The 15,623-nt window shown below is 35.9% G+C and overlaps 1 protein-coding gene across 1 annotated transcript; it reads right to left on the reverse strand.

The window, feature by feature from the left end:
- Positions 1–12,041: 12,041 nt before the first annotated feature.
- On the reverse strand, positions 12,042–15,369 carry LOC107701216 (5-hydroxytryptamine receptor 3A-like). Its single transcript, XM_016503177.1, has 6 exons — positions 15,317–15,369; positions 15,004–15,173; positions 14,593–14,768; positions 14,284–14,494; positions 12,585–12,776; positions 12,042–12,361 (listed from the first exon to the last, which is right to left on the reverse strand). Exons 1-6 carry the CDS (start codon positions 15,367–15,369, stop codon positions 12,042–12,044), a joined length of 1,122 nt encoding a protein of 373 aa, XP_016358663.1.
- Between the last annotated feature and the right edge of the window lie 254 nt (positions 15,370–15,623).

The following is a 15,623-nucleotide window of genomic DNA, read 5'->3' on the forward strand; positions in this document are numbered from 1 at the left end:
TACCATGTAATAACCTGTTGAATATCCAATTGGGTTACACTTTATTTTAAGGTGTCCTTGTTACAGTTTAATTATACACTTAAGTACTGCGTAATATTAATGAACTACATTTAACTACTATATGGTTAGGTTTAGGGTTACTTGCATGTGATTATGTATAATTAATTGTTATTATAATAGTAAGTACATGCAACGTGTAACAAGGACACCTTAAAAGAAAGTGTTACCTCCAATTGCAATATATAGCAAATAATCACAAAATACAACCTCACCAATTAAAAACAGCAAAAACTATAAACTCTCATTACCAAGATTCTTCAAGATATTAAACTATATGAAATAAAAAATTTGAATTTCAAAATGTTAAAAAAATTATGATAGAGGAAATTAAAACAAACAACAAAAAAAGTATTATAGCTATTAATCTTTTAAAACTAGAACAATGTGTATTAAAAAGTTATTTTAGACGAATACACATTAAAATGAAATATTATAACACCAACAGTCTTACTTGCGTTCTTGGAAGACGGTTAGAAGCCATCAGGTCCTCAATAACTTGGACTGCAAGTAAATATTTAGCAGATCTTTTCCTTTGCCAATTTTTTTATGTGTGGAGGTTTGAATCGCAGAATGGAGAGTGAACATAACATAAATACTTGCTTTTTATAAGACTTATTTGTTTACACAAATTAGAATAACCACAAGGGGGTTCTCTCTCATATTTCAAAGCATTTTTCTAAATGTGATATAGTAAAAACAATTCAATCTCAATATTCATTAATATTCAGTATGTACATATTCATGCATTTGATCACTAAGTTGCAGGAGTGAAGATGGGATCAGAATGAGGCCTGACGCAGAGTCTGAGCAGGTAAGAGAAGGTCTTGCAAATGTTTTATAAACAGACCAAAGGACAGTTGTCTAACGTGATACCAAGGATGGTTGAGTTGACAAGTCTTGACAAGGGTGGTTCTTGGCTGGAATTTGCAAAATTAAAAAAAAGTAGCTTCAGATGAAATGCTTTCATGCAGTATGCAGGTTGTATGTTAACATGCAGTAAAACATCTATAGTATAAATAATCTGCCATGGTTTCTACACTGTTTTGTTTATTAAAGGAACATGCAAAAGAACATGTAACTCAAATCGTGTTTCGAATCATGTTCCTTTTGAGAAGAGTTGTCATATATTTCTGAATCATTGGACTTACACAATAAAACTTTGAATTTTTTTTTGCATTAACCCCAGTGTTTTAGTGGCACAAGGTACTGTAAATACAGTATATATATATATATATATAAAACTGTAAACAATAAAATCATTTAGCAGCATAATTTGTAGCAAAGTCAGTGTAAACACTAAGCCATGTTTGTTCGGTACAGTTTAGGTTTTATTAAATCACATAACTAAAACACCCAAGCTCCTATATATGCATTTACTGTAGATGAAGTAGCAATTTTTGTAGTGTACTAAAAATCTATTTTTATTTATTAAATGATTTGATTTTGTAACCACTTAGAAAAATAATACCACTGTATCAATGAAAACACCTCCAGAAAATACAATGCTTAAAGGGATCATATGATGTTGCTAAAAAGAACATTATTTTGTGTATTTGGTGTAATGAAATGTCATATGAACCCTTTAATAACTAATGGACAACGCATATTAGCTTAGCTTCCTAAAACAAGCACAGTTGCGGATTTAGTGACACATGGCTTTAACATTTACACTAAAAATAATGGCAAACAAATCTTCAAAATGAGCAATAAAACCTCAAATGTTCTCCTGCTCAGGCGGTGACCACAAGGGTTTGATGGATCATACAAACCAAGCAAAACAAGGTTGAGAGTCGGCTTAGAGCACTTACACTATGTAAATAGTGGGCATTTGTACAACCTGAATATTTGATTAAAATCAAACAACCAGATACAGCATTGTCTTTGATCTCTTTGCCATCTTCTTTAAAGTTTTATTCTAGCCAAAGACGGTGATAAATCTCAGCTAGGTTGTGCAGAAAAGCTGTAAATCTCCATCTCGAACAACAACAAAAATCCTAATAAGTGCTTATGATGGCATCAGTGCTGCCAATGGCATGAGACACTTAAAACCCAAAGCGCATCTTTTTCTAGACGTTTTGCCCTTTCTTCCACACGGAGACAAGTTTTTGTCTCAGTGGATACATTTGAAAACGTCATTTTCACATTGTAGTGTGGACTGTGAAAATGAAATGAAAACAATTTAGTCATGTGACACATATTGTACCCTCTATGTATGTTTGTAAAGGCATTGGGTCTCATTCACTAAACATGCGTAGGCACAAATTTTTGCGTGAAATGTGCGTACGGACGTTTTCACGAATAAATCATGATTCATCAAAAACTTTCGTACTAAAATTTATTCTAAATGTACGAAAAAATTCAAGAACAACTTATACCACACGTATGCAATAATCATGTACGCCCGGGGCCTTATAAGCATGTATAAAGAAACCTACATATAATTAGATATGTTATTTACAGGGTGGGTGAAAAGTAACTAGACATTAAAATTGATAATAAAGTATAATTTGATGGTAGTTAAGAGGGGGTTATATGAGATCAGTGGCATACCTAATACCATCGGTGCAATAGACTGTACCCATGTGCGTATGAAAGCACCATCCGCAAATGCAATAAACTATGTGAACAGAAAAAATTACCCTCGGTGCTGTGGTGAATCCGCGGTGAGGGATCTCTGGCAGCGTGTCCCTCCTTCCTCCCGGGTTTCGGCACCAATGTAACACAGTTCGTAGGTCGGGAAGAAGGAGGTGGGAACCGGCGAACATTTAAATATAAAACTAATAAATAAACAAACACAAAACGAAAGTAAAAGCGGCAGCCCCTCACTGACGACTGCCGCATAAGACATAAAAAAACAACAACATAAAATCCAGGCCTGGTCCTTTCTCGTCCTTCACTGTCGTTACTCCTCCTTTTATCCTTCTGGATCTCCTTCGTCGGACTCGAGACCGGTGAGTGGTGCAGGTGTCGCTCATTATCAATTACTCCACCGGCCTCGCTCCGCTCCCATCAACGTTCAAATAGTCTGCGATGCCAGCTGTAACATACTAAATGTTGTTGCACGCTGGCCCGGAGGAACTCACGATTCCTTTATTTACAAAGCAGTTATTTAGGACAGCGCTTGCAAGCTGGGGTTGGTGAAGAGGGATGGCTTCTTGGTGAGTAGAAGTGTGCCCAGAACATTTTTTAGTTCATTTAAATAAAGGTTCATTATCATGATGCTTGTTGTAGGTGACAGGGGTTATGGTCTCAAAACATAGCTCATGACACCTCTAGCCAACCCAACGACCCCTCAAGAAGTGCGCTACAATCTGAAACATGCCAGTGCGCGCACAGTGATAGAACGCACAATCGGGTTACTCAAATCCCGTTGGATGTGCTTGGATGCAGCTGGTGGAATGCTGTTATACAGGCCAGACAAAATCTGTCAGATTGTTTTAGCATGTTGTGTACTGCACAACATCGCAATGGCACGGGGTGTACCTGCTCCTTATGGACCACACGCACAGCCGGAACCTGTGGGTGATGAGATGCACGCGCCAGCCCAAGCAGCGCTTTAAGCATGCCTTCAGTTGATACAACGTTTATAATGGTATATAATCTCATTCTATTTTTTTTAAATAGCTTTTGTAGTTTGCTGCAGTGCACATTCTATAATTGAGCAAATGGAATTTGTAAAAGTGCTTTTAACGATTGCAAAAAAGTTTTAGGGAATATTAAAACACATCAGAAAACAGAATTTTGCCACAATATATTTATTCACATTTATGCACTTATGTGACTGCTAAGCAATGCTATCAGTTTATTCAGTGACTCATTTATTTCCCGTAGGCCAGCTGCCACGTCCTTAACGGCAAGGATGAGGGCATCTTGACTAGCGAGCACCTCGTCATTATCAATTACTCCAACGGCCTCGCTCCGTTCCCATGGCTCTCGGCCCTGCCCCCACTGGTCACAGTAACATAATCTAAGTTACTCATTTTAGGTAATGTATTCTGACTACTTTTTTAGATTACTTTAGATGACTTTTTACCCAACTTGTTTTAAACATACCATTACAGTTTTTCTGAATTGCTAAAACACTAAACCCCAGTCTCTGAACCAAATTCTCACTAGCTTAAACCAATTTGTCGAATAAAGCACTCTTTCTGCTAAACCTTAAACATGTTCAGGCAGTTAGGCTCTATTTGCAAATCTCATGCACTCTTTTTGCAAAACTCTAAACACATTCTCATTCACTTAAACACTTATCATAAACCCCAGTCTCTGAACCAAATTCTCACTAGCCTAAATCAATTTGTCGAATAAAGCACTCTTTCTGCTAAACCTTAAACACGTCCAGGCAGTTAGGCTCTATTTGCAAATCTCAGGCACTCTTTTTGCAAAACTCTAAACACATTCTCATTCACTTAAACACTTATCACACTGTGATGTATTTGTGCTGCATTTGGAGGCTTTTTTCAGCAAATAGGTAAATGCAATCACAGATATCGGCATCTTCCTAAAACAAGCAAAACGGACAGCAGTGCTGGGTAGATTACTTTCTGTACAAATGATGAAAATTGTTAGTAACTGCTGGCCCTGTATCGATATTGTGGCACGTGTGCAGCAGTAGACCGCGCTTAATTTGAATACAAGAACAATGTTTAAAATTGAGCAGAAAAGTGCGAGGTTTCTAAAAAATAATGAATAGAGAATAATATATAGGCTATAACTAGGTTTAATCTGGCCGCAGAGGAACACAACCGGGGTTGCCTGATATAAAGAGACATAATCCCTGAAACAGAGCTTCCCACTTGCCCAATACGGAAATATCTGCCAAGTGTGTTACTTGTTTTTGTCAACCTGGCAACCATGTGTACGCGCGCTCTCTCCACTGTGGATAAACGCGCTTGTTTTCTGAAAACACCGGTTAGCTTGCAGTATAGCGATCTCCACTATTCTATTCTCAGAAAAGTGTAATTTATCAAGTGTTCATTTATGAGAGGGGGGAGAGAGAGAGAGGCTGTGTATGTATGAATTACCACCGTTTTGCCATGTTTCTCTATTACCAGTGAAGCTGTGGCTTGAATTGCTTTAGAAACGATGATGTTACCAGTTCCTTGTTGAGAAAGATAACGTAGCTCTTTAGTGATTAAGCTATTTAGTTGATAAAATTGTGGGGCAGCGCTGAAAAGAATGTCTGTGCGCGTGCACAGTGTGAGTGACTAAACCGTGTGTGCGTGAGGTAGTTTAGGCAGCGCATTAGTTTAGAACTCTTCTTATTTTTTAAACGTAGAGAGTGTGTTGATATGTGCAATAATAACCTACCAGCAATGTTAAGATGATTTAAATATATTAGAATGAGTACATTATAATATACATTTATTAGAACAAGTACATTATTATTTATGGGCTTAAAAACAAGATGCAAACAATCAGAATATTGTACCTGGTGGGGAGTGCACAATGTAAGCATGAAACATATGCCATTACCTATATTGTACTGTGGTAGAGTTATGGAGGCCCTTCATAATGCAGAGGTCAACTGCCTGCTCTGCCAATAGTTAGCAACAGCCCTATAGTATGCAGTGTTTAATAAACAGCTGTTTTACTCAATTCTTCTGAGGTGAAATTCAGTGCAGTCCCGTATCATGATATGTATCGTATCGTGGCCTATGTATCGTGATACGGATCATATCGTGACTTTGCTGGTGAGACACAGCCCTAGTGAACAGAAATCCCGGTAATTTTATTCTGGCAATCATATCGTTCTTATGGAGATGACATGATTACTCTGAGCTGTTTACAAAGCTCTGCTGCTTTTTAATTAATTTTTCTATGTAAATATGCGCTAGATGGACATCTTTGACCATTGCGCCTCGCAGCTTTTTGTCGTGCTTCTCCATTCATCAGGGCTGCGACTCTGCAATTGGATACTATTATGCGCGTCTCATGTTTATAAGAGGCAAAACATTCTGATTGGCTAGTAATGTTAGTTTGGTTGAGAGTGAAAGCTGTGCTCCTCTCATACCATTGGTAGGCGAACTCATGGACTCGAAAGTGCTAAACAAATTTTTTTTTTCTGCAGCCAAACACTGCACAATGGAGATCCGGCACGGTGACGGAGAACTTTAAGCCTGGGTTACATAAAAGTTTTTGCTTAAAAATGAAGATAAGGTAAGGGTGCAAATAATTACATTTTAGACATTAATTTGGCCAAAACGAAATTAAAGCCCTAGGACAGGGGTTCTCAAAGTCTATATTCAAAGGTCCAAATCTGAATTTTCATCAGTGTCAGAGGTCCGGACCGGAACAATTGGTTATTACAAAACTTGTTTTTAATAAACAGACATAACATGCATAACAAATAAACTTTTTTTTTCTTTTTTTTTTTTTTAATTAAGTGCAAAAGTGGCAAAACAATTAATTTAAGTGTCGGCAATAGAGGTCGACCGATACGGGGTTTTCCGATATTTAGAAATCAGGGCAGCCGATGGCCGATATATGATGCTGATTTTTTTGGCCGATATGTTTGGCTTGAGAAGCACTGGCTTAGAGAGTGTTATCAAGGCTGGATCTGTCAGGCCAGAGGGTTTTTTCTCTTTGTCTAACAAAAAAAGACAACATTACTTGTGATGTGGACAAAGTCCCCAGGCCGGACTCAAGCACAAAGACATGATGCTGAGACAGAATTAATCTCTCATTGACCCTGATTTTACAATTGCACAACTTACACAAAGCGAGTTTCAGTAAATGATTATTGCAGGGCACAAAATGGTAATAGTAGTAGTAGTAGCCTAATTCATAGTAATAATACATGGCTCAAAGCACCTTCTCAAAACAGTCAAAACAGTGATTTGTGATTCGATTTCTTTATTTCTGTAAGAATGTTTGTTTTTTTGTAAAAACTGTTGTTTGATTACTGCAGAAATTCTACTTTTGAGTTTTACAGAAGACTGAGTGTGAGAAAATGACAATAAAAATAGAAACACAAAGACTGCAGTGTTTTATATAAAGCCCATCAGTGTGTTGCTGGTGATATGAAAGAGTAATTCAAATGGTGCTTGTGTGTATGGTTTTGTTGCAAAAATTTCATTTTTAGAAAGGAGTGTTAAGTTTTGATTGCAGTGTTTAATTTTGGCATAGATGTGAGTTGTTAATCTCCAAGTGCTATGTCTGATTGGATTGTGTGTAGAGTTTTGACATAATGAGCCAAATTCTGCAAAAAGTGTGTAAGCAATAGGCAAAAACTGTAATCTCTCATTGACCCTGATTTTACAATTGCACAACTTACAGTATTTGAGTGTACTGTAACATGCTATTCATTTAGAGTTTTATTTGACCTTTTTGGCCTTTGCAGTTAGACCAGTTAGTATTTTTGCAGGATCCAATTGCTGAATATATACAAACATTCAGTACTATTCAATATTCAGCACAATACCATTCTTGCAGTACATACAGTAGGCCTATACAATATATTCACCTTAGTTGCAATTACTATTCTTTTTTTTACAGAATTGCAAAATTGTTTACTCAATACAATATAAGTTTTTTCTGTAATGTTCTGGATGCAGTGTTCTCCATTTTTCTCTGTGGTGTCTAATAAATGCTCTGTAGTGTTTATTTTATTGACTCGTGTGTGTGATCTGAGAGCACCGTTTGATTTTGAATACAGCTGAAATGGTTTTGAAGCAATTGTTTGATTTTGATGGAAGAGTCAGGGGTCTGTGAATTTAGTTTGACGGTTTGGATTTGTGTTTCAGGTTTTGAGGAAATGAGTGATGATTTCAAGAAATGTGTTTTAGCAATTCAGAAAAACTGTAACTGTGCCATATTTAAGTGAAAGAATATTATGCATAGTTTACTGCCATTGTATGAATAGTGTAATCATGTAATCCATAAAAAAAGTAACTGTAATCTGATTATGAGCATATTATAATGTAATATAATCCAGTTACGACTAGCATATTTTTGAAATCTTATTACGTTATCCAGATTACATGTAACCAGTTACTACTTAGCACTGCCAAAAACAATGGCAAAGAAAATTCTACTTTTCAGGCGATTGACCACAAGGATTACATATAAGGATTCATACTTACAAACCAAGCAAACCGAGGTTGAAAGTTGGGTTAGAGCTCTTACACTATGTAAATAATGGACATCTGTAAACCTGAACATTTGATTAAAATCAAACAACCGAATCCAACATTACTTTTTCACAAGTTTTGTTCAAGCAAAAAAGAGCCCTTGATTCTTGATCCAAAACGCTGTTGGTTTACTTTGCCTGTTTAGACATGGCATCATGTTGATACCATGTTTTTTTGGACATGTATTCTTACATTAGATTACCATGGTATCTGCACATGCATAAGGTTCACTACCATGAACTGGGTGATATAATGTGCCATTAGAAAAAGAAGCATCATAAACCTAAGCAGATTGTAGAAAGAATTGGTGCCAATGCTTGGTAATGCTTTTGGGAAATGAAGCCATGGCTGCTAATTGGTGCACTTGTGGTCTCATGGCTTTTGTGTGCTTAAGTCACTGAACTTCAGGGTGTTCAATTTGTCATTTTAGGTTTCTGAAGGAAAAGTGTCCTTTTATAGTATGGGTTGTATACATGGGGACGGTATTAATAAAAAGGAAATTCATTGCACTTTTTAATTGGGAAAGCATGTTCATGTAGAGGTTTATTTGGGACAGTGTGTCCGTATAAATCCAGATTTACATTCAAAGAGACAAGATAGTCTACTGTGACCTGACATTTCCATGACAGTCGTTCAACCACATGTCACGCCCGAGCCCACACCTGTGCCTTATCCAACAATCAGAGCGATTATGATGAGCTCAAAGCGGTAAAAAAAAAAAAAATTGATACTCGACATGTGGTATATCTGAATTGTGTTGCACAGTGATGAATAATTCGCTACATATTTCTTTTTATATTTAGCAAGCTTGTATGGAAGGTAAAAATATTAACTAAGTGCACAAAGTGGTATAATAAAACCTGCTATTACTTTTTTTACATTGTATAAAATCCATGTTTTATTTCATTTTTTACCTGTGGAATTTAGAATATGAAGGGTCTAGGGAGACTTCATAGCAACCTGTCGGCATGATCTAACAAATAGACTGGAATAGTGTGTGTGAATGTAGTATCCACTACTGTGTGCCATGTACTGTACAATATAATGTACACTAAACACAATGTGCAATATATTAACAGTATATTGCAATATACTGTACAGTACAACATGCATTATACAGTACAGCACATGCATTTCTTTCTCTTTTTTTTCTGATGTATTGTTTTAAATGTAAATAGCATATTAAGCTAATTAAAAGCAAGAAGAGATATAAAAAATTAAATCAGTCAATAACTCATCCGATCCCAAACTCATCCAATACTAATGTAGTGCAGTCTTATTTCAGAATTTAATACTCAAGTGTTATATAATATGATGTAGCTGTTTCCTAATTTACTAATGTACTATGAATAATCTTGTAAATGAAAAATCGAATAAATCTAAAATTATAAAAGCAACCAAGAACTGTATGTTTCTGAAAACAAGACAAAATAAAATAATAAATAGGATGCCAGTAAAATTTCACATGTACACTTTTCCTTTGTGGTTTTTAACATTTTAATGATGTATTTTATTTGATTATGAATGTATAGATTATTTTAAATGCTTTCCATGTGTTTTTTTATTTGTCGATTATACTGTTTATGTTTTAGTGAGTTAATGTTTTATTTAGCTAAAACAGTGCTGCCGCTTTAAGGAACTTGAGGTCCGAACGCGCGCTTTCTCTCAGTTCGCGGGAAGCGGAGCTGAGGAGAACTTGTTTTATGCCTTTGCCAAAGGCAATAATATTGTTATTAGCGACAATACTATGTAATATTATGCTTTTTCATGTTGTTTGAGCATGCTTTTATATGTAGGAGTGCACATGTAGGCTACTCGAAGTTCATGATTGTATCGGAGGTCAAACAACAGCTCAACAAGTGCAATGTGAGAGAAAGCAACAAAACATGTAAGCAGGTATGTTGTGTCATCCATACATTATTATCATTGCTGTGTGACAGTGTGGGCTATTCTATTACGTTATGGACATTTCTCAATATGATGTGCAAGCTGTTCTGCAGTACACAGGAAGCAGCTGAGTAAAGTATACGTGAGAAATTCACAAATACATGTAATGAACAGTTAGTTTCCATTTAAATTAGCCAGAAGTATACATTTCATAAGACTTTTTAATCATACATCACACAACACAAACTTGAAGTTTAGCTCCAATCCTAGAAATCTTAACACTTAACAAGTAAACAATAAGATTATATGGAGAAACATTTTGTAAATTTTTCCTCCGAAAATTGTTTCCAAACGTAGACACAGCAGTACTAATCGTGTCTGTCTGATAAACTGGTGGTGTTTTGTTACTGAACGAATTATTTGTATGAATTACTTAAATGACTCACAACAGTTACTTATCGCCACCTACTGGCGTTATTATGTAACTTACATATTTTACACACACACACACGCACTCTTTCCATAGATGTAATGATTTTTATACTGTACAAACTATATATTTCACCCCCTAACACTAACACTACCCCTTAATCTAAACCTTCAGAAAACTTTCTACATTATTACATTTAAAATACAAACAAACAAACAAACAAACAGACAAACATCCTTATTTTTGTATGATTTATAAACCAAAAATGTCCCCACAAGGTCAAACATTTCAGATTTTACTATCCTTGGGGAGACATTTGGTCCCCACAACACACGGTTCAGCTCAAAAGTTCAATAAACTAAGATTATATTTTATTATATTTTAACAAAAAATATAATAAGTAACATTTTCTACATTTTTGCCCTGAAAATTATTTCCAAACAAGGCAACAGTGGCACTAACCATTGTGTCTGTCTGAAAAACAGTAGTGGTGTTTTGTTCCTGAATTAATCAGTGTTTTTGAACGATTCAGTTGAACGAATCACTGTATATGGCTCACTAATAAAGACAGTCGCTTGTCACCACCTACTGGCGTTATTATGTAACCTACATATTTTACACACACATTGGATTTTTGGGTTTTATGAAGAATCTCCATAGACATAATGATTTTATACTGTCCAAATGTTATTCTATTATTTATCACCTACACCTAACCCTTACAGAAAAAAAAACAACAACTCATACTCAGTATGTTTTATAAACCTTTCCTCCTGGGGTCTATACAGTATATTGTGCCGCCACTTATATAAAGGACTCAGCCTATTGGCTCAGTGGGTGCACTGACATATCTTACATGAATTACTCCTTTAGATTCTTTGGAAAGTGCATGCTAATCAAGCTCTGTGTCATGTTTATAATTGGTGTAGATTCGTCATTTTGTCTCATTCCTCAGTTTGTAAAAATAAATCAAATTTTACAGAAATACACTTGCAATGGAAGTGTATTCTGAGAGAATAACAGAACAATAGAACAACAATTGAAAAGTGAGGGTGCCCTCTAGTGACCATGTGAAGATATTGCTGTCTACTTTGAAAAGAGCCACCATTAAGTGTTTACACAGCAAAGCTTTATTGATGCAAGATATAATATTCAAGACAAACTGATATTTCTTAAACTGATTTTGTGCTATATAAAACAAAACAATTACATTAATTCATAATTTGCACAATAAGATGCTTTAATTTCTATTTCAAGGCTATAGTGATTCAGTTTATGAATTTCTTATTTGTTAAACCTTGGCCTAACCATTAAAAGCTTACACTGTAATATTTCATGTCCTTCCGCAACTACAGAATGCCATGTGCATTTAAAAGAAAACTTCTGCTGCTTACTGACATAAGTTACTGTATAACAAAATACACTACATGAGAAGTTCATGTATGCAGTTAAACAGTCTTGTCTTGACCAATGAGAAATAGACCACTGAATTTGAGCAGCTACATTTGCACATATACATTTTTGGCTGGCCATTATGATTTTTTGTCAAAACTGTACCAGTACAACCAGAATATTAATATGGTGAAGAAGCTGACGGTGAGGAAAATAACATACAAAGCGAACAGAAATCGATCAATGACCTCCCCCAAGTGTATCCACTCCTCTGAGTTCTGATCAGTGGAGAAATGCTTGTCAACTTGCTGACGAATGGTGAGTACGTCTTTGTGTATATTCCTCAGTTCCTTCAGCTCTTGCTCATCATGATTTAATGGTGATTTAATGCCTTTTTCTGGGTATCTAATTTGGCTGATTTCTTTCTCAAGTGAACAGGAAATTGTGGCTTTGGTGTTTTCTGCTGGTAGAAATTGTTAAATGTATTAATGTGATCTAAAGGTAAGCAAGCACAACATGCAGCATCATGTTTTTTATGTGTGCGTTAATTTAGATATACCCAGTATTTTATTTGTTTATTTATTTTTTACACAGAAAAGAATAGGTTATATACTGTCAGTTGTCCAAGAGGGTTCATATTATTTGCAGAAAATGTTTGACTTTTTAGCTGTTACGAGACTCACTTTGAGGGTCAGAATTCTGTTCAGGGACGTTCTTGCGCAAGCAAACCAGTCGCGCCAGGTAATGCAGGAACAACACTTTAACCCAGTTTGGTAGAGGGGGATAATCACTAGAGCCACAAAGAATATTAGTAACGACAATTGTCTCCAATAGGCTGGCCACCATCAGCGCTAAACACAGAGAGAAAAACACATCTGTAGGGAGAGAGAGAGAGATACAATAGCATAAGTTTCCTACCTTAAAATTAGTTACTGATGTATATATCAGTGGGCTTTAAAGGGATAGTTCATCCAAAAATGAAAATTTGCTGTTAATTTACTTACCCTCAGGCCATCCAAAATGTAGGTGACTTTTTTCTTCAGTAGAACAGTAAAGAAGATTTACTGCATTTTATTGTGGTCATAAAATGCAAGTCAATGGCTACCAAACAATGCATACATAATGCATATACTGGCAAGACAAAATGAATACCCATGGCTGCTGATGATATATTGAGGTCTTACAAAGTGAAACAATGAGTCTGTGTTAGAAACTGAGCATTATGTCAACATTATTACCTGTAATTCAGAGTGTCAGATGTCCGGTTTGCGAACAAATCATTCTTTTGAACTGGTTCTTGTTAGTGAACAAAAATTGTACTGTTTACCAAATCGGACTGAATTCGGTTTGATCCTATGATGAATTAACTGATTCAGCACTCCAGTTCCTCAAACAGTTAAAATCGGACCGAAGAACAATGAGCCACTGATATGTGCATGCGTGAACTGAACACTAAAATGAAATGCATGGTTTATGTAAAAAAGTAAGATGATGAAGATGTTTATTCACACTATATGCTGTAGACATGTAAAACAGCCACGGTTCACATCGTACTGCTAAATTTGTTATATTAACCAGTTTATTGAAACGAACTGTCTGAAAGAACCAGTTAATGGAAACAAATCAGACTTCTCCATTTGTCTAACCTCTGGATTACAGGTAATAATGTTGCAAATAATGTTCAGTTTCTTGCACAGACTGATTGTTTCGCTTCATAAGACCTCAATATATCGTCAGGAGCCACAGAGATTAATTTAGTTTTTTGACTCTCAAGTGCTGGTAGCCATTGACTTGCATTTTATGAATCACCAAGGACCATATTTTCAGCTAAAAATGAACTTTACTTTCTACTGAGGAAAAAAGTCACCTATATCTTGGATGAGTAAATTAATGCCAAATTTTCATTTTTTTTGAGTGAACTATCCCTTTAAACTCTGGTGCAGATGGTACACAAAATGACTCTACAAACTTACAATAAATAACCTAATAAATAATATTAATAGTAGTTGGCACTTGAATGTTCTGATTTGATTAAAGGTGCCTGAAATGTTTGAGAATGATTGATTTTATATGATATGAGTTCCTTTATATTATTCTTATATAATTTATAATGAGGTCCAAAAGTCTGAGATTCAAAATCTAATTTAAATATAAATTAAATTAGTTATTTTGAAAAATATATAACAAATAAATGTTACATGAATATGGATTGCACTATTTCTAGGTCACTAGAAATATTCATTTAATCTTTTCAATCCTTTCAAATGTGATTTCTAATAAAAAAAAAAGAAATGAAATAAGAAATATATTTGCAAAATAGAAGCATTTTATTTGCAGACTCAGACTTTTGGACCCCACTCTTTATATAGAGTGACAACAGACTTATAAGAGGTATGGTGTCTCCTGTAACAGGAAGCAGATCGTTCATGAGGAGGAGGAAGACGGTGTAGCCTAAGATCAAGGTCATTTTAAAGGCAGAGCGATCCATTTTCTGAGGAGGCAGGAGGAAGCTGAACAGATCTACGGTAATCAGGCAGTAGCTGGGGATCAGCAGGTTCACCACATACAGAGTTGGTCTGCGCTTCAGGACGATCTAATATGTGACAACCATTAGAACAATAAACAGGACAAAAATGAAAGAAATAGTTAATTGAAATGAAAACTTCTGAACAAACTGAAGGTGACACAAACATGGTAAATGAGTTCATCCCATCTGTCCAATCCGTCCATGTTAAAGTATGATGCGTTGGCAGATTTTCTGGCGATCATGTCAGTCAGTTGCCACTCTCCTTTAGTCTCCATGTACTGAAGAGATTTTTTGAGTGTGGCCTCCACTGGCTCTGAAAATAATATCTGAACATCTCGAACTGTAGAGGGAGAAATTGATTTGCATCAGTCCCAAATGGCTGTCATAAGACTGGGGCTCTCAAATTTAACACCTTAACAATTGAATGTTTAACATGTGTGAAACTAAGTTTATAGGTTTGAGACACACAGATTGTCAAATCCAAACAAATTGCACATAATATGTTTTCCTTCCTTAAATTGGAACTCAACTGAAATTGGAACTTTAATGGACAGCCTAAAAAAATGATTACTTACTTGTATGCTTGTAAGAGCCAAATGTGTACGTGCAGTTTTGAATGTCAAATGGAAAGGTGTAGATGTCTAGGTTGCAGGAGCTGATCAAGTGGACTGGCAGCCGATCTTCTGCTTTGCCGTTGTTGTAAAGATAAAGGTAATACGTGTTTGGGGCTTGGTTGTCACTTATGCTGCAATTAAATAGGACAGTATGTCACAGACAGCCACAAAAGGTGTGCCTTTTATTGCAGCAAGTAAAAAAAAGGTTTTAAGGGTTTTTAGTTTAGATTAGTCAACTAAAATCTGATTAGTCGACTTCAGTCATTGTGGTAACCCATTGAAAATATGTTGTTCCCTATCGAAAGGTAACTCCCGTTGTGTCGTCATTGACAACTGCTTGGGGAAACTCCTGTTTTATCTGTTACTGAAGCCTGATTTATTAACATTTGTGTAGTTGCACAAACCAATGGTGCTCGAGCCTGCCAGAAGGGGGTGGAGCCAACTGCTATATAAGTCCTGGTCCGGTCAGACAACACGACGGTGGTGGCCTATATCAACCGCCAAGGTGGCCTCAGGTCATGTCCCCTTCACAGGATGACTCGATGTCTCCTTCTTTGGGCACAGAGAGAAATCCTCTCACT

This window comes from Sinocyclocheilus anshuiensis, unplaced genomic scaffold (genome assembly GCF_001515605.1).
Source record: "Sinocyclocheilus anshuiensis isolate Anshui unplaced genomic scaffold, SAMN03320099.WGS_v1.1 scaffold1754, whole genome shotgun sequence".
Taxonomy (NCBI): Eukaryota; Metazoa; Chordata; class Actinopteri; order Cypriniformes; family Cyprinidae; genus Sinocyclocheilus; species Sinocyclocheilus anshuiensis.

Bases quoted from the DNA above. Each gene is read 5' to 3' on its own strand.
- LOC107701216 (XM_016503177.1), bottom strand. From the start codon at position 15,369: ATGACGACACAACGGGAGTTACCTTTCGATAGGGAACAACATATTTTC. The intron at 14,495-14,592 runs GTTTGTGTCACC...GTCACATATTAG, and splicing joins GGGATGAACTCATTTACCAT to ATCGTCCTGAAGCGCAGACC. The intron at 12,362-12,584 runs GTGAGTCTCGTA...TTCTACCAGCAG, and splicing joins ACAGAATTCTGACCCTCAAA to AAAACACCAAAGCCACAATT.